General features: G+C 41.5%; 1 protein-coding gene across 1 annotated transcript; it reads right to left on the bottom strand.

Moving 5' to 3' along the window:
• Positions 1-1,474: 1,474 nt before the first annotated feature.
• rgs9bp (regulator of G protein signaling 9 binding protein) lies at positions 1,475-9,382 on the bottom strand (the record flags this gene model as incomplete). Its single annotated transcript, XM_084048137.1, has 3 exons — positions 1,475-1,872; positions 2,602-2,908; positions 9,287-9,382. The coding sequence occupies 3 exons, from the start codon at positions 9,380-9,382 to the stop codon at positions 1,475-1,477; spliced, it is 801 nt and encodes a 266-aa protein (XP_083904263.1).
• Positions 9,383-18,682: the final 9,300 nt, after the last annotated feature.

The following is an 18,682-nucleotide window of genomic DNA, read 5'->3' as shown; positions in this document are numbered from 1 at the left end:
CAAAAGCAGTCAAACAATTGTAGCGGTGAGAAATTTGCCTCCAAGATGCAGTGGATACTGTAATATTTTAGGTATTAAAAAAAAAAGGAATTTCTCAAGTAAAGTAAATGTATGTTTGGTATTTTGATATTGGCATGTAAAAAAAAATCCATCACCAGGCATTGGTTGCTTCCTGACCCTTTTACAATAGAGGCTCGGACAGATATAGTTAATAGAAATACAAAAGGGAAAGATTGACTAAGTTATGGTCAAACTGGGTTGCCTATATGTAAGGTTCTGTTTTAGGGAGATAACATATTGATGGATTCACAGAGGGGCTAGGAGTTTAAAAGTTTACATTTCACCCCACTCCTTTTCAAACATTGTTTTGTTATGCCTGTTTTTTTCTGTTTTGCATTTTATCTGTTTTCAATTCATTCATTCATTCATTCATTGTGTATGGATTTTGTTTTACTTTCTCTCATGTGATTACCTTCAATAATGGACAGTGGAATGCCATTTTGTCTCTTAACTATAACGAAACCTTTTTTTTAGCATGAAGATCTTATTGTTTGGATTGTCCATCACTAAGGTGCGGCTCTGCTTATTGCACATCATGGTTACAGAATGAATAGTTTTTATTTTCCCTCTTTTTGCTCTCCTGAAGGTGGTGTGTTTGTTTTGTATTAAAAACAAACCCACAAAAAAAATATAAAAGGATAATACTTTGAGGGTTTTAAACCAAGATGTTCATTTACTACTGGGTGTTCATCTACTACTGGGTTATTGTTTTTGAACCTTATGTAATCATAAGGAGATTATTTGTGGTAAGATGTACACACTTGTCATAAGATGTACACACTGTCATAAAATGCACACATATAAATACCTAGTCTCAAATCATCAATAATGGGGAAACATCCATCACAAGACAGTCACATACCATACAGTAGTTACTTGTACCATTGTAATTACAAGGCATGTTGTAATTTCAGTATAGTCTTTACAAAGAATATAATAAGCTACATGGATTCCAGAAAAATAAAGTTTATGAAATAAAATGTAAGGGGTCATTGAAAGAGGAAATTCTCCATCCTACAGTGGATCAAGTGTGCAACTAAAAGGCAGCAACACCTACATCTTCCCAACATCAACAAAAAATACGTTTTTTTCTGACAATTGTAAATTACACTGAATGTGTATAAGAGCCCGTTTCCAAAATGTCTCGATATTCTTTTAAAGCAGAATTTAAAAAAGTTTTTTCTTCCATTGTATATGTGGACATGACATTTCCACGGCATTAATTGCATGTCATCTATTTGGATTTGTCAGTTAATTTGACAGCAGTATATGGCAGCTTTGGCATAATCCCATGGCATCTTGTTCGGGTTTGTCAGAGAATAGGAGTCACGTGCCAGCCCATGCATATGTCTGTTTCCACGCAGGTGTGTGTGCAGTAATTAACACTAAAGATTTGACTGTGTGCAGGTTGTCCTCATTTGAAGAAGACAATACAGACAGATAGAGTGGCCACGACCACAACGACGGCACCCAACAGTAAAGCTATGCGGATCTGACTGGGCTGACACTGGGGCTTGGGCCCCGGCTGCACCCCCGCCTCCACCGCCTCCGCCTCCTCCACGGAGAGGGGGAGCCCCAGGGAGGCGCTGTCCGTGCTGTCGAGCGGCAGGTCGACGTGCAGCGGGCCGCGGGCCTCCACCGTCCAGCGCAGGACATTCACCTTCATCTCCATGTCCTCGATCATGTGGTCCAAAAGGGCGGTCTCCTGCTCCATGGCGCCGCGCTCCTGCACCTCCAGGCCCTCGGGAGGAGCCTGTATCTGGTTCACGTCCAGCAGGCTGAGGGCCCGGGCCGCCACCTCACTGCCGCCCCCTGCAGGACGAGAATTCAAAGAGACGTTTCACTGCATGGGTCCCTTGGCTAACCTAACCCCATGTGGCTCCAGTGGTTCTCAAATGTTTTCATGTCGAGGACCCCCAAATGTAATTGGCCGCGGACCCCCATCTGAAAATATTTTGCACCAGGGACTCCGATACAACATTTGTTGTTAAAATATTCAAAAAGTTACAGAATGTTTAGAGATGTTTTGAAAACAGCAGATCTACGTCTACAAGCTCACAACGCGTTGCATAGCGATGCGAAATTCCAAAGAACTAATTTTGCTGCATGGGGATCCCCTGGAACAAGGGGTTGAGAACCAACCACTGCAATTCTGGATCACCCACAATGAGCTCTATTGGTACATGACTGGATGGATAATGGATGACACCAGTAGAATTCATAATGTACAGTTCGATAGCACTTTTCTTATTTCGTCTCTGTCGGGTGGAAACCTCATATGTCCAAAGCAGTTACTTTTCAGGATTCAAAAATAGCAAAAGTAGCAGATCTACAAGCTCAAAACACGTCACTTCGTGCCATGTTTCGGGCTTGCAGATCTGTTACTTTTGAGTGACGCTGAGGTATGATCAAGTAGGGCATTAATTTACCAAAGAACACAAAAAGTTGAAATATGGAGCCAAGAGGTTCCTGCCCGACAGCAACGATTTGTTAAATGTGCTTCCTGTGGTACACACAAAAATGTGTGTATGATATAACTACCTTCCAGGCCAGTCTGCACACGGCCAGCGGCGTTGGCCATAGAAAAGATGTCGCCCATGTTGAAGACTTTGCACATGTCGGCGTGGAGCAGCTCGAGGCTGGAAGACAAGGCCACCCACAGGAGCTCCATCTCCTTACGTTCATCCTCGGGCAGGCTCTTGTCGCGGAGACGAGACGTCAGGTGCTGACAGCAGGTGTCGGCCAACTTCTGGGCCTTTTCTCGCGTTTGTCGCAGCTCGTCCCGAAGTTGTAAGCTGTCCACGCTGCTGCCGACACACGAGGCCAAGTGCCGGTAACATGCCACCACCTGTATGTATGGGGGTTAAGACAGCAATGGAGAGGCTTCTTACACACAACCGGACTACAACCAACTGGGGCTACAAATGCAAGAAAACATTTTTTTGTGCCATAATTGAAGGGGTTCACTGAAAAATTAACACATCGTTTAAAAAAACGTAAAAGTAGGCCTGGACCGCCGGCCTAGCGGTCGAGGCACCTAAGCTCAATGGAGCCTGACAGGGCATCGTGGGTTCGACTCCCGATCCCGACGGCCTTTGCTGCATGTCACTTCCCTTCTCTCACCCCATTCAGCCTACTGTCCTGTCAAATAAAGGCATAAAAGCCCCAAAATACATCTTTGAAAAAAACAGTAAAAGTGAAAAGTGTTAAATAAAATAAAGTACCATAACTAAAAAGCATTATTGGGTGCTGTACTGCACCACAGTGACAAAAAAGAGAGTTGAGAGATGAGTTTCTCAGGAGGGTGTGGCTGGCATCTCCCATGGGATGAGGAGGTCATCTAGGTACTGTAGGAGATGCTTGGAGTAGAGCCGCTGCTCCATTGCATAGACAGGAGCCAGTTGAAGTGGTTCGGGCATCTACCGTATTTTCCGCACTATAAGGCGCACCGTCAGTGCGCCTTATAGTGCGGATGCGCCTTATAATCCGATGTGCCTTATATATGTATCAATATTGGTTCCCTTGGTTTCCGCACTATAGGGCGCACTGTCAGTGCGCCTTATAGTGCGGATGCGCTTTATAATGCGGTGCGCCCTATATATGAAAATAATACATTTATTGAAGGTGCGCCTTATACTCAGATGCGCCTTATAGTGCGGAAAATACGGTATAGTAGTAAGGATGCCTCCTGATCCCATCCCCAGAGAGGTTTTCCAGGCACACCCAGCTGGGAACAGGCCACGGAGCAGACCAAGGACAAGGAGGGGTATAATATATTTCCATGCTGGTCTGGGAACGCCTAATCTCACAGTCAGTCAATGGCTGATGGGTAAACGTAAAGGAGTAGTTCACCCAAAAAATTACTTATTTTCTATCAATTACACACCCCATGAATCCTTGAATTCATTGAGATTAATGGTCGGGAGGAGGAGGATGAAGGCCCTACGTCCTCCCGTTGGGGTTTTCTCACTGGCAGGTGAGTCAGTAGGATACAACAGCAGTGACAACACAGAACACAGTGTGTGGGGAGGAATCAATTGGCATAATGACTCAATTGGGGCGAAAAAGGGGGTAAAAAAGTATTTGCTACTCTAAATTTAGAAAAAGAAAGAAATTACAGTTTATTTAGATCATGTTAAAGTCACTTATTAAGTGCAGTAGGAAGTTTTCCAATGTGTGTTCTGTGCACAGAAGTGTCTTTGTAATTGAGACTAGTGGAGGCAGGCTGGCATGGTGAAAGTCTTTCCATGTTCGTATGAATGATGAATGATCATTTTTGTGTTTATGTTCGAGTACCTGGCTGATAAGAGCACAGGCTCTCATGGTGTGTTTTCTCTTTCATCAGTTGAGAGGTAGACCAGTGGATGGAGATGGATGATTCTCTCTTTGATGTGATGGACACACTCCACTCAAAGCTCCTCTGACCTGTTGTGCTATTTTGGTTCATGTGCCATTGAAAATGTCACAATATAGCTTTTGTCCAGCTACATGGTGAAAAAGAGTAGCTTATTTACTTGGCTTATTATTAGCATAGCACCATGAAGGTCCTGCATCAACCTTCCTACAGTATTTCTTCCCTCCTGATTGATGTACTTTATTTAGTAAGACATGAGAACATCAGTACATGGAAGTACAAAATTCACAATACAAGGTCTACTAAACTGGGAGACTCATTAAGCACTGAGCTTGTTTAAGATGAGATCCCCATGCACACAAATCTTGATGACATATAAGAGACAGACAGATATACACACTACTATACAGAATGTCATACAATCAGCTTACAGGTTACTGTTATGAAGAGTGAAAAAAAAGTACAAGAGAAGACGTCAGGAAGACGTATTGGAGAATCTGTGCTATATCCTGCAGAACGTTAAACAACTTTTTCAGGATCATCAATAGACTTGGCTCCTACAAATTTTTATTTACACACACACACACACACACACACACACACACACACACACACACACACACACACACACACACACACACACACACACACACACACACACACACACACACACACACACACACACACACACACACACACACACACACACACACACACACACACACACACACACACACCTCTGTCCGTCAGTCGCACACTCTGTTCCGCATGGTTCTCCTCAGTGTGTTAAGCAATTGATCTGAACTTGCACACGGACATTGACCATTTGAACATGCAGACATTGACATGCTTTTTTCCCTTTCCCAAAATGCTAAATGTAAGCCATTTATTAGCGCTTTTGTGTAAAGACCGGAGATTCGGAGTTCAGGCTGTGCGATGTGTCGTCATGGTTACAGCCCCGCAGGCTATGGGATCTCTAGCGGCTGGCTACACTAACTTGGCTTACACACAAATACACAGACACCGGCACAGAGACAACAGCAGAACATACAGACGCTGCAAACATATTAAGGACTTTCATGTAGGGCCCATGTCCACACACACTGCGTTTTATGATCGGGAGGGCGCTTTGGATATCATCTCCATAGCACTAACTTCTCTTGTGGGTGGCAACAATTCCACGTCAGGTTGTAAATGACCGGGTTGTCTCTCTCACACACACACACACACACACACACACACACACACACACACACACACACACACACACACACACACACACACACACACACACACACACACACACACACACACACACACACACACACACACACACACACACACACACACACACAGATAATAGGAAGAGTTTCTAGTTGGGGTCCTATCTTTTGCTTTGCTGTGAGGCAGACACGTTGATGTCCACATAAGCCAATCCTTGACCAACATATTTTTTGGCAACTGGTGAACTTGAACTCCAGACCTGATGTCTGAGTGGACGTATCACCCTTTCGATGAGCACGTTTGTGCTTTGCAGCTGTCTGCTTGATGTTGCTGAGCTTCATGCCATGGCAGCCACACACACACACAAATTCTCAAGAAATTACAATAAACCAACACACACACACACACACACACACACCCCATTTCTCAAGAAATGACAATAAACCAACATTGAATGTTGAGGACGGTCTCTCTATGAGTGTACATAACATTACACCTTCTTTTTCTATGCAAATTGAATCCAAGGGAAAGTTCTACCATATTTATAAACTGATAAACAGACGAGTAGCGTTCAAGTTCACAAATATTAGTCATATGTTAATAGGACAGATGCAGAGTAAGATTCAAAGCCATTAGTTTCACTGTGGGAGAGTGCGTTTGATTTGGATCCAGCCAAGCGATATATATAAGCCTAATGTCAATGCTAGTGGTTACAAACTGGGATGAGATGATCCCATCCCCTGAATATTTACTTTTTTTCAACACTGAAATTCACTCATAGCCTACATGTCATACACTGAATATCACGGTAGTAGTTGGTCTTGTGCCGTTTAGCAGAGGTTGCTCATATACTTTATGTTGTAACTGACAGACAGTGTGACTGAGTTCTTGTCATCCTAGTCTAGTCTTCTTTGTCTTGTTTTTCTGTTTCTTTTTCTCTTTCTTCGGACTGCGCCCCGGGCCAGAGTAATAACTGGATGGGGGACGCACTACAAATACCAAACCTATGAAACTATTGTAGCGTCCCCATATCTGGCCATAACTTCCTCCACTGAGAGCGCTAGCTTTCTTGGCGCAGGGGGTTGTTGGCCGGACTAGTGAGCTGTGGATTGAAGGTTTAATCTCGGGGCGCTGCACTGTGGGTCGTTACACTATGAACCTATGTGGCCTAATCTGAACCAAAAGGCAGTCGATTGTTAATCAGACATTGTTAATCTGAGACGTTTAATTCTACAATGATCTCCATAATGAATGATAATAAATCTGACCCAGTTAACCACTTGAACCCTAATCGCAGAATGCTAGTGTGTAATTAGTTGCCAAACAACACTTGCATGGTAGTTGTAATAACACTCGTTTATTAACCCATATCGACCCGAGGCCGATTCTAAAAATGCCTTTTCAGTTTTCTGAAAACTTAAAAAAATATATACTGTATATAATGTTGCTATATATAATGTATAAATATATATAATGTATATATAGCAACATCTAAATTGTGATACAAATGCTGTCCCGGATTGAAAACAGTGTTGTCAGATTTTGCGAGAGAAATAAGCACCCAGCAGGTCTAGTCGGCTATAAAATGTGGACTATTTGGAAGTTTTTGAAACATTGTAACACAAATCTGGTAAGGGACTCCCTGGCACAAAACATTTTCAGAGGGGGGCGGGGTTAGGGACAAATACGGTACATATAAATTTGGGGGTCCATGACATGAACCACTTTGGTAGAGGTAATACAAAATAACTGCACCATTGATTAGAAATTGATAATTCAAAATATGCTCCTAAAAAAAAGATGTTCTACATTGTCTGAATCAACTTGGTTTGCGTATGTTTATGTGCTAAAAGAGTGACTGTTTTAGCGTACAATGTAAGTCAATGAGGAGCATATTTAGAATGACCAATTTATAATCAATCGAGCAATTATTTATTTCTTGTCCACCTTTGGAGTTACATCATGGCAAGGTAACTACACAACCCAAACCTCTACCAAAGTGGTCTTGCCCTTTAAATAATAATATATTGTTTAAGCAAGCCCAAATAAACAACTACACTTTAGAAACAAGCCCAAAAAAAAGCAGCGGACAATATTTACAAGCGACTTTGAAGAAAAACAAGCCCAAAGTCGCTTATAATAAGCGGACATGGCAAAACTGATTGAAAAGTATAAAGACGTATAGGTTTGCAACAGGTCTAAATGAAAGCCTTAAGTACACACCCTTTGCAGATTTTCTTAAGCTTTCAGACACAATAAGTCCATTATACACACAGACACTTTACAAGGTGTTTCAAGTGCTACTGTATCTCTTCCTCAGGCAGCAATTAATAGGCCTATCAGGGCTTAGCCCTGGAGGATTAGACGGTGTGGCTTTGATACAGACAAATATCAGAAATAATCTGATTAACATCAATCTATTTTTAGATAATCCAAAGGACCTTTTGCAGTCCTAATTAGAATGCAAGTGTCCCGTGGCATATCTAATATCTAATGTATTGCCATGTAATACGCGATATAATATAAACTTAATATACATAATATATAATTATAATACATACGTATATCATACACTATTGCCAATAGCAGTTGCAGAATTTGATTCTTGCAATATCTTAGTACAAAGCTATTGCAACAAACTAATTACTGAGGACTGAAGCCTACTTTGTAATCATTTTTTGTTTTTTAAACAACTTTACAGTTTCTAGCATTCAAGTTATGCCTCTACCACACATAACTGACCCAGGCATGTGTGAACAAGCAAGGCAGTACAGACCACATTCATATGTCCAGGAGACAAGCTATGCCACATAGACCGTATCTTGGCATTTCCATCGTACAGACCTACTTCAGATGGAGATGCACTGAACCAAGACAATTCTTTTCAGCGAAAGTGCTTTTTCACCCACAGGGTAAAAATACGTTTTCTTTGTCTTAGCAGATAAAGTAGAACATTGTGAGGACAGAATGAATGCTGATGCATTTATGGATGTCATAGGGTCGTGTCATAGTTATGTTATGGATGTAATAGGGGAGTGGTCATGTTATGGATGTAATAGGGCAGTGTAGTTATGTATCCAAGTAGCCTGTGCATGTTGTACTGTTGTACATTGAAGGTACAGTAAGTGTGTGTGTTGATATATATAGAGGAATAAATAGATTTATTTTCTTTTGCATTCGTTTATAGTTTTATATGGAATGATATATCGTTTTTAATGTAACCTATGTGACTATTTTTGGGAAGAGGATCACAGCGTTTTAAATTGTGATCCTCAAAATAATATGCATTTGTTGCAGTGTATGATCCGTTATATATTCTTGTTATATTAAAGAAGAAAAAATAAACTGAATCAGCTTAAGTTCGGTCATTATTGTGCCATGTTTCCAGCATTGATACAATAAACAAATGTTTTTAAAAGCAGACACACTGAAACCATTCTGCATTTACTGTAGCATTTCAACAAACACTGGCATATCTAATATATTTTTCTAATCCAGATATCCTATGGCAAATGCCTTGACAAATACCCCAACAACAGCTAATTTGAGGACACACAAAAAAAGCAATATTATATCATTCTCTGGGACCAAAAGCAAATTAGCCATAGCATTAAATCATTTTAGTTCAAATTAACTTGGACAGCTCACCTTAATCAAGGAATAAACATCAGTCGTTCCATCAGCCAAAGTGTCGTCTGTGCCGGCTGTGCCATCATCACCCACTTTGTTGTTAACAAGTGGCATGAGGGCTAATGGACCAGAGCCCCAGACTCTGTCACTTCACTGCTGGCCCCTGCTCCACGTCCCTCCACTGGAAGATGCTTCATTCAGCGCTCCCCGGCTGGGACAGGCTCGGTCCCAAGGCCAGACACGCTGCGCGACATTCTGCTAGAACGCTCCTCTCTGACAACCCTAATTACAGGTAGCAAACATCCCTCTAAAAGGAAATGACAAAAATCTGAAATCTGCAAACTTTGTAATAAACTAATGTATTGTAATTGTAACCTCCAAAGAAAGAGTGATAATCCTGCGATTGACCCCTTTGCACTGACGCAGACGAGGGTGAACCGCTAATCTCATTACCTTTCACTGAGACCAGCAGCATCCCACTGGTAGTGCAGCTGCTTGTCTCCGCTCTCCACCACAATCGCCCTGTCACTGACTAAAGAGGAGGCTGGGACTAACCCCGTTATCCCTCCAACACGCTGCGCTGTCACATCCCATTTTGGTCAGTCTGTTCACTATTGAATATCAAACATCAGTATTTTATAACCAAATCAAAATAAGTAGATGGTAAACCCATGAAGTGTTTCACATTTTGGCTAATTGTTTATCATCAACAATGCAGGCTCTGGATCATTATAAAATAAGACTTCTATAATATAGGCTAATAGTAGGCTAATAGGCCATGCACTTAGTGAATTAGAATCTATAGAGGGCACCTTTAGAATCTGTAGAGGGCATCTTTGTCCTATCAGGGTCCTTTGTAGTTTAATTTCCCCCAGGATCTACGGCGCAATGGATGGGTTCCTTTGACGAGTTTCATTTGAGGTATACATGCAGTGCATCAGCCATGAATGCCCTTACGGGACTTTACAATGGCGCTTTATATGCATAGAATTGAAAAGCAGTGGCGGATTCAGGCGGTCTTAGGAGCAGGGCAAGAAATAAATTAAAAGGGCACCAGCTGCATGTCATGATGTGCACAGAGTCATCATGCCTTATTGTAAAAAAAAACAAAAAAAACACACGGTTCCAAACCCCAGTTAAGATTCAAATTGTTGGCATCCGGGTGACACAGGGGTCAAGTTCATGCACACCAAAGTGGAGACTGGGTTTCGATTCTTACGCGGCGCACTCAAATATACTGTACACAATATAATAGGCTCCGTTCTTAACTGTAGTCCAAGTTTCCAGAAGGGGACATACCCGTTTCCTAAATCTTACAAATGGTCTCCTAACTGGGCACCGTCTGGCGGCAGAACTGGTGCTACAGTATATCCCACAAGATTGTATTGCTGGGACAGAGAAATCAAATGTCGACAATAAAGTACATTTTGTCCTGATTTGTCTCTCTGAAAAGAGCCATTTAGTACGAAAATCTTGGGGAGATTGTGCGACTTGTGACGATTGGGTCCAATATTTAGTTCAGTGACCATGGGGCTAAAGAATGGTTCAAAAGCGGTGTTCACGTTCACTATTCCATTGAAAATAATACTCCAACCTGCTTCCGGTCTCCTAAAAAGGCGGCCAACTACTTCACGCAGATACAGGAAGTAAACCGGAGATGGTCATGCCTTTGCTTTTATTTTTTGTCTTGGGTTTCCCATAACTTTGTTTGTTTGGCTCAGGAGCTAGTGAACTGTAAACGCATGAAGGGGTCATGCGTTTCTATACACAATCAATCTGAACCAGGAAACGGGTATGCCACTTTATGAAACCCTGGGACAACAGTTAAGCACAGAGCCGATTGGCCATGTTCACAGGTGGAAGGCCGGCTCGGGAGGGTCCTCTGTTGCTGCATTGGCGACACCAACAGGTTGGTCGACTGTTCAGCAGGAAGCAGAACTGGGAGGGATAGCGTGGTCCTCCGCACCATAGACATATAAAGGTAGACGCCTCCTCTGGCTCTGAGGCGTCTGTATCTCGGGCGCGCACCAGCTTCCGCCCTCAGTCGCGTGCGTCACAGAAGGGGACGTTCGGTAGGCCAATCAGAGGCCTACTGAACGCCCCCTTCTGTGACACACACGAATAGGGAAAAACTTCCTTGGACCAGGGGCGGAAGCAATATAAGGGTATTGCGATACAGGTCGCTCCAATGAACTGCAGAGGCCAATGAGGTATCTAGGTTTCTATATCTATGCTCCGCACGCGTAAAGCCCTCCCTGTCAAACTCCTCACTGTCAGGTGGCTGATGACTTAATCTGTGTATCCTAGTATGAGGATACACAGATTACCCCTATTGTTTGGCCTTGGGAGAGGACACAGAAAAGACATGTCTCATCTCATACTAGATCCTCATTCTAGGATACACAGATCGAGTCATCAACCACCTGGCAGGGAGGAGTTTCACGGGGGGTCAATAATGTGTAATGGCAACTAATAACAGATGCATGGGGGGGAAAAAACACTTTGGACAGAAACAAATCGATTAAGTAGCAATTATGGGCTCCACTATGCTATGAGGGCTGTTGGCCAGTCATTTGGGATCAATATAAGTAGGAAAATTAGCCTATGTTATTTAGTCCGGACTTTAAGGTAGGGCAAGTGATATTAGTTTGTTAAAATAAATTGCTCTATATTCATATAGTAATCATTCTGTGTTCAGTAGCAGGGGTCTCCCCTCTCTCCAGCACTTCAATAAACAGAAATAATTTGTTCAGGTTGGGATACCAATTTCATCGAAACAACTTTTACAGGATACAGGATAAACAAGTAAATAGGAAGTGAAGGCGCCAAGGGGTGGACAGACAATTTTACTGGAACACTATTGCTGTATATTTCATAACATAATCATACATAAAATAGGCCAGAACTTGACTTATTTAAAAGGTTAAAATGAGCAAAAGGTTGACCATTTGCTGGGAGAGACGGCCCCAGTAACAACATGGGTGCCAGTCTGTCTAGCCTTCACATGTTTATTTAAGTCAGAGAGCTAGCAGGAGGAGATTTGAAGACAGTTTGATTTAATCAGTCACACCTTGAAGTTCCTGCCTTTTGTTCTGAAGCAGAAGTTACAGGTCTTGAGTGTGAACCCAAAACAAGGGACCAAGCCATTCTTTTGTCTTAATTTGAATGAATTTCAATAACCATTGTTCCCCTGTGATAAGGCGGGTGGCCACAAGGCAACTGGGAAACTGCTGTGAAGTCACCTCTTGCTCGGATTCATTTTGCATACCTGTGTGAATAATCGTACAGGTTTTTAGCAACTGGCTTAAAGCACAAAGTTACTCCTAAAAGATTATTTATTCTGGGTGAAAACATATACTGAAGTAAAATGAACAAAGTCTTTATCTATGGCCTATGTAATTTTAACTAAAGTAGAAGCCAGGAGAAGTAAAAGTCTCCACTCTGAATGGATTCCTGCGTTATTAAAAGCCTCATTGAGTAACTATTGTTTACAGATGAATGAGAACATGATTCTTGGTACCATTTTAAAGTGTATAATGTGCAGAGTATTAATCTCATAATGAAACTTAATTGTGAAATGTGGTTCTGTACTGAAAGCATATTATTGTGGAATTGATTTCAAGGCATTGTGTGACCCTATTAAAATGCAGTGGGCTATCCGCTCGGGCCACGACGGATCAGTCTGTGATTGGTTGAAAATAGGGCTGAGGAGGAGCTCTGGAGTCAAGGACCGTCTTTTGAATCTTGTGTATAAAAACCTGTGACTTTGTGTGCAGCGGTGTGCTGCTAATCCTGGACCCTTTGCAGTAACCTTTATGCTCCTTGTCGACAAATAAAGACACGGAGGAACCTTATCACCACGGACTAGTCTCCTTTGTCCTGCATCCCCACTAAAGGCTTGCGTTTATTCCACGTTATTTTAACCGCGGTGTGTTACACAAAATATTCAACAGTTGGCGTTGTTCGGCAGACGGTTTAACTATCCGCCTTAGGAGGACTTTTTCTGGATATGTGGAGTTTTGTTCTGCTCAAACGGTGAGTGTTACTATAGCCACATTTCTGTGAAATGGTTTTATCTGAGGGGGTACTCGTTAAAGATCCTGTTTTGTTGTATTCTGTGTACGCATTCGTGGCAACGTGCGCATTTATGGGGGATGTATGGATTGGGGAGGCCGTGAGGATAATGGGTACTTTGAAGTACAATAATACAGGTTTAGGGGCTCTATATGGGCTCACGGCTTGTTAGCGGCAGTACAACACATGTGTAATTTGGTATGCTGGTTATGCGCATAAAGAGGATGCAGAACCTTTTGTGTAATATGGCTTAAACGTACCTTGTTGCGATATTGAGAACTGAGGCATTGAAAGTTGGGGCTTCGCTTTTATAGCCTTCCCGTGAAAATTTAACTGTAATAATGGTATGGGGACTTAGTGGCAATCTGTGTGTCCTCAATACGTGCTCATAGTGGCACGCTGGCGTAAGGGCCGGTCACTCGAGGCCTTGACTGTGTCTTGGGAACAATGGAAGGTATTTGTGATTATGAATTTTACTCTCGGCATAAGTCTAACAATTAGTCGAATCAAATCGTTGAGTAGTATAGCAGAATAGGGTTGAATTCGTATGAATGAAGTATTTTGTAGTGTTCTACCGTGTAGGGATAAGAGAGATACATTTTAGATGTTACCCGAGTGTGAGAGGATAAGTCAGCTCCGTTATACCTATGTGTGGCATTTGAAATGCCATGTTTATTTTTTACATGGATCCCGGTTATCAGCTTTGTGCGTTTGTACAGGCGCATGGAGACGCCGGCGCGCGCTAGACCACGAGTGCTAGACGCCCGTAAAATGTCTGTGCTTAGATGTGAGGAAGAGGCATGATTCGAGGAATCATTCGTTCGGCTACAGGTGATACTTTTTCGGGAGGTAAAGGGCGATGGATGAAAAAGTGGCGATGTGTTTTTTAACGACTCGTTAAGCCCGGTCTTTATCCCTGGGGAAAGTGTTGGTGTAGGCCAGGAATATAGCATTGCGAATGCTGAAGTAAAAAGATGATATTTGATGAAATTATGTTTGGTTTCTGTTTAGGAGTACATGCGAAATGCGTTGCGTTTATGATTGGGGCTGGTTAAGTGGCTCTGCAAACACTTTTATGTTTCTGCTGAAACTTGCTCTTATTGTGAATGTCACTAAGGCTTATCTTTTCTCAGCATGTAAATTTGGCTGGCTAATTCTCCTTCTTCCATTGTGCTCTTTTTGGTGAAATACAGCTCATGTCTGTATTTTTTTCTGTTATTATTATTTTTTCCCCTTCTCTTTCTTGCTGGCCTTGGCTAGTCCTTATATTATTTACAATGTCTTTGTTCATTTTGGGGAACACGGAGTCATGTTCTAATCATGCCTGTTATATCTATGTAATAGGCCTTCAATATTTACGCTTATTTGTCTTGGTTTTCTTTAAATCTTCAGTTCAATTGCAAGCCAGTTAATGGTGGATATATTTTATATATATTTGCAAGATATTAAGTACAAGTAATTGACTGAGTATTTACAGAGGGGAAGATAATTAGCCTGGTTAATTTATAACAATATCATAGGACTTCATGTTACAGTAACCGACAATAATAGGTTTCTCTTTCTACGTATCCCATTCATGATTACACTGTGGTGTGGTGCTTGTGCACGTTGGTCTGTTGGGTTATTATGATTAGATTTGTAGTAGGCCCGATCGTTTTCACCTCTCTTAGTCACACGGGTGAGGCATATTATTGGGGCTTCAACGTGTAATAATTGTCTTTTGGTGATTACATTTGGTGTTGAGATCGAATTCTAAGTATTTTGGCTACAGTGGTCTAGCGGTTTTGCGGCCATCTTGCTTTGTAGTTTTTTGGGAGTCGCTTTGTGGTTCCCTTTAAGTCTGAAAATCTTCTTTTGTTTCCTTTGTTCTCTTTTTGGCTGTTTTTACTGCACTCATAATCGTTTTCCAAACTTTTAAACAAGTTACGCTTAATTATCTTCATGTTCTTTAAATCTTCAGTTCAATTGCGAGACAGTTAGTAGTGAATATATTCCAGACCCATTGCCGGAAGTATAAGCAAGTAACCTTACAAATAACAAATGTTGACAAGGCGCTGTAGTTTTGACCGCATTCAGCTGCCATTTTTGTCAAAGAGGCATATAGGGGTTGGAGTCTAATATGTTTGCAAGATGCTAAGTACGAGAAATTGGCTGAGTATTTGGATAAGGGAAGATGATTAGCTTGGCACGGCTATGGTTTGTGTGGTTTAAATTTGATTTCTTTATTTCTTTACACTTTTTACATTTATGCAATAACTCTTTTATGCGGTTTATTCTGCTTTCGTGGTAGCAGTGTATTTCGTTAATTTATTGTTGGCCGATATTATGCATGAGGAGGGATGGGGTCTTTATTTAATTTCGTTGTATTTCCATTTTGTAGATAATTTGGTTCTGTGGATTTGATTTTATAAGCCCGTGGGTAGGTGTGTTCAAGTACGTGTCTGACGTTTTGTGTTTTAAGTAAGGTTGTGTCTGTTGTGATGATTTGAAGCACTTATAGTTGTACGTTTTTGATAAAAAGGTTGAGGCTTGACGTTGTTTTTAGGTGTAAGGAGTTTATTAGCAGTATTGAGGAAGATGGCTTGTTCCATTGTCAATTGTTTAAATAGGTTGTATTTGTGAATTATTGGCGAGTTGGGATTCGTTACCGTCACATTTCAATTGTTTTATGTGTCGTGTGGGGATGATGAAGCTGAAATAAATAGTATGAAATAATTATCTAAGGACTTAGGTTGAAATTACACAGATATGATTATTTAGGCCTAAAATCAACGAAGATGATATTTTTGGAGTGTTAAATATAGTTGAAAAAAGGGACGAAAATAATTGTTAGTGTAATAATGGCATGTAGGAGTAGATTGATTATAATTATTTCAATTTGTGCTAAAGTATGGTGTTTAGTATTAACATAATAGTAATACTAAGATAATATAAAGGAAAAGATTTGTTAAAAAGATTTGAATTCGGTCCGTTTTGTGTTTTATACACGACAGATTTAATTTAATAATTTAACTAAATGTTTAAGTACTATAATTTTGTTCCTCCTTATTGACGTATGGCTATTTTTCTGAGAAACAACACACCTAGGACGCTAGGGGATTCGACGGGGTCATTGTTGTTTTTAGATAACGCTAAGGGTCGATTATTGGGGTAACGTTTTGTAGCGACATTTGGACAAATCATGTTAATTATAGGTCAAACTATAGGTGTGATACGATCTGTGTGTTTTAATTCATGGAAGTATTACATTTTGGTTGGCTATTGGATCGTAAGTGATGCTTATATTTTTGATTGAATACAGAGGGGGGTATTTAGGGTTTGGTTATAATAAAAGGCTAAAAGGGAGGACAATTAAGTAGAAGTTTCTCAATCTTTCTAATTGCAGGGGTTTGGGGGCTTATTCCAAAAAGCGTCTGAATTGTTGCAACGGGGAGATATTGGTGATTCTTATTTTGCTAAAGTGAATTCAATTTTAGTTTATTACTCCAAGTGGACTGTTTGGGAGTTGTAGTTTTCTGCCACTGTGGTAGAACTCAGAACTACAGAACATTGGGTTATCATTTTAGTTTGTCGATTATCGCCCTCTGGTGGTTAAGAGATATATTTAGGTTAGTGTCTGGTGACGCATCTTCCAGTGGGAGTGGTTTCTATTTATGAACCTGCCCCTTCCAGTGGTTGACGCATCCAAACACCTGGACTGACTTCACCTGGTGGTCGACACAAAGGTTGCATGCTCACGGTATGAATGAGAAGTTTGAGAGGTTCTGTGTTCTTTTGTGTTTTAACATTTCTGACTTATAGAACTTACCTTCTTCTTTTAACAGTCGTTGTCTAACAGTTATTCAGCCTATTGGTGTTCTATGGTGTTTCTTGTGTGTGAGTTCACTGTTAAGTATGCTTGATTAATGTTGTTTGTTTGTGCTGTATGATTTAATATTGTTTGTCTGTGTTGCATGAATAACTTCCTTGTTCCTAATTTAATCCGTTCATGTCTGTTCATAGTTTTCCGTGGGAGGGGAGCGCCAAATTCGGTTGAGTTGTTTCCGGTCCTGGCTAATAGAGGACGGTTCATGTCTGGGATTAAAGTAATGTATTGACCAGACTTACACATTTATACAAATTCAAACATTTAGGATATAGGAGCAACACTATTGGGTTGACTCATATGTGTGTTGAGTGGTACAGACACCTCACACTTGCATTGTAATATTCCTATATTATTTCTCCTTCAAAACTGTTCTTAACGTACTGACAGAGGTCCGTTGTGGACTCGACACATTTATGATTTGTGTGTGATTTTTTAGAAGAAAAAATTAATATAAAACATAGTATAGTGTAAGAAGAATCTGATTCCAGAGGGGAATACCTATAGAGGTTGAAGTAACGTGATAATAATTGTGGTTTAATATCAGTTGGATATTTGATCAACAATTATGGTATCAGTACAGCAGAAACACTCCTTACAACAAGAGGATTCCTTTATTGATGTGATCAGCACAATTTTAAGAATATGGGAGAACAAATTGTTGCATCCTTCCAATCCTTGGCCACAAGACAGCATATTTGACCCAAAAATTATTGACACATTCGGAATGCTTGCTAGAGCATATCAGAAGGATTGCTTAGACATAGAGACAAGGGAGAATGTTGTGTTTAAATTATTTTTCAAAGGAGGTGAAAAATTGAACAAGGCTTATGCACAAAGTCGAGCCAGGTTGGCTGCCATAGAGCGGTCCAGTAAGAAGCCGGTTGGAAAGAATGCCATATCTTCTGATTCCACTACATCACTGGGTGAGGAACCTATCGACCAATTGTCAGCCCTGGACACAGGGCATTGCAGTGACAATGGACTACGTGACGGGCTGGGAGCTGGAGCAGTGGTTGATATGGCGAGACCAGACCCGAAGAGCAGAGGTACAGCAGGTGCCCAGGAAGCAGGTGACAGACAGGCAAGCCCAAAGCCGTTACGACGACATCATGAAGGTCCCGTCAGAGGGCCGTGCTACATCTGTCAGAAACATGGACATTCCTGGCGGCAGTGTAACCAGACACCACCGACTGTCAACCCCATTGCTCCACGGTCAGCCCCAGCTCTTCTACAAGGTACCCCACAGATTTTACCAGGTTTCAGCCCGACCTGGCGGCTCCCTGACTGTGTGCAGCAGGGGCACATAGAGTATCAACAGCTGGTCCCCCATCCAGAAGGCTACCAGTCTGCACCACAGCAGACTCCCACCCCTTACATACATTCGGATGATTCAGAGTCTGTGCCACGGGTGCCCCCTGTACCTACACCGCAAGGTGCATGTCGACTACGACGGATGTCCAAACGATGGTCTA

Source organism: Gymnoscopelus microlampas, assembly GCF_963454915.1.
Source record: "Gymnoscopelus microlampas genome assembly, chromosome: 22".
Taxonomy (NCBI): Eukaryota; Metazoa; Chordata; class Actinopteri; order Myctophiformes; family Myctophidae; genus Gymnoscopelus; species Gymnoscopelus microlampas.
The sequence above is the reverse complement of the archived record's forward strand: the minus strand, read 5'-3'. Positions and strand labels throughout refer to the sequence as shown.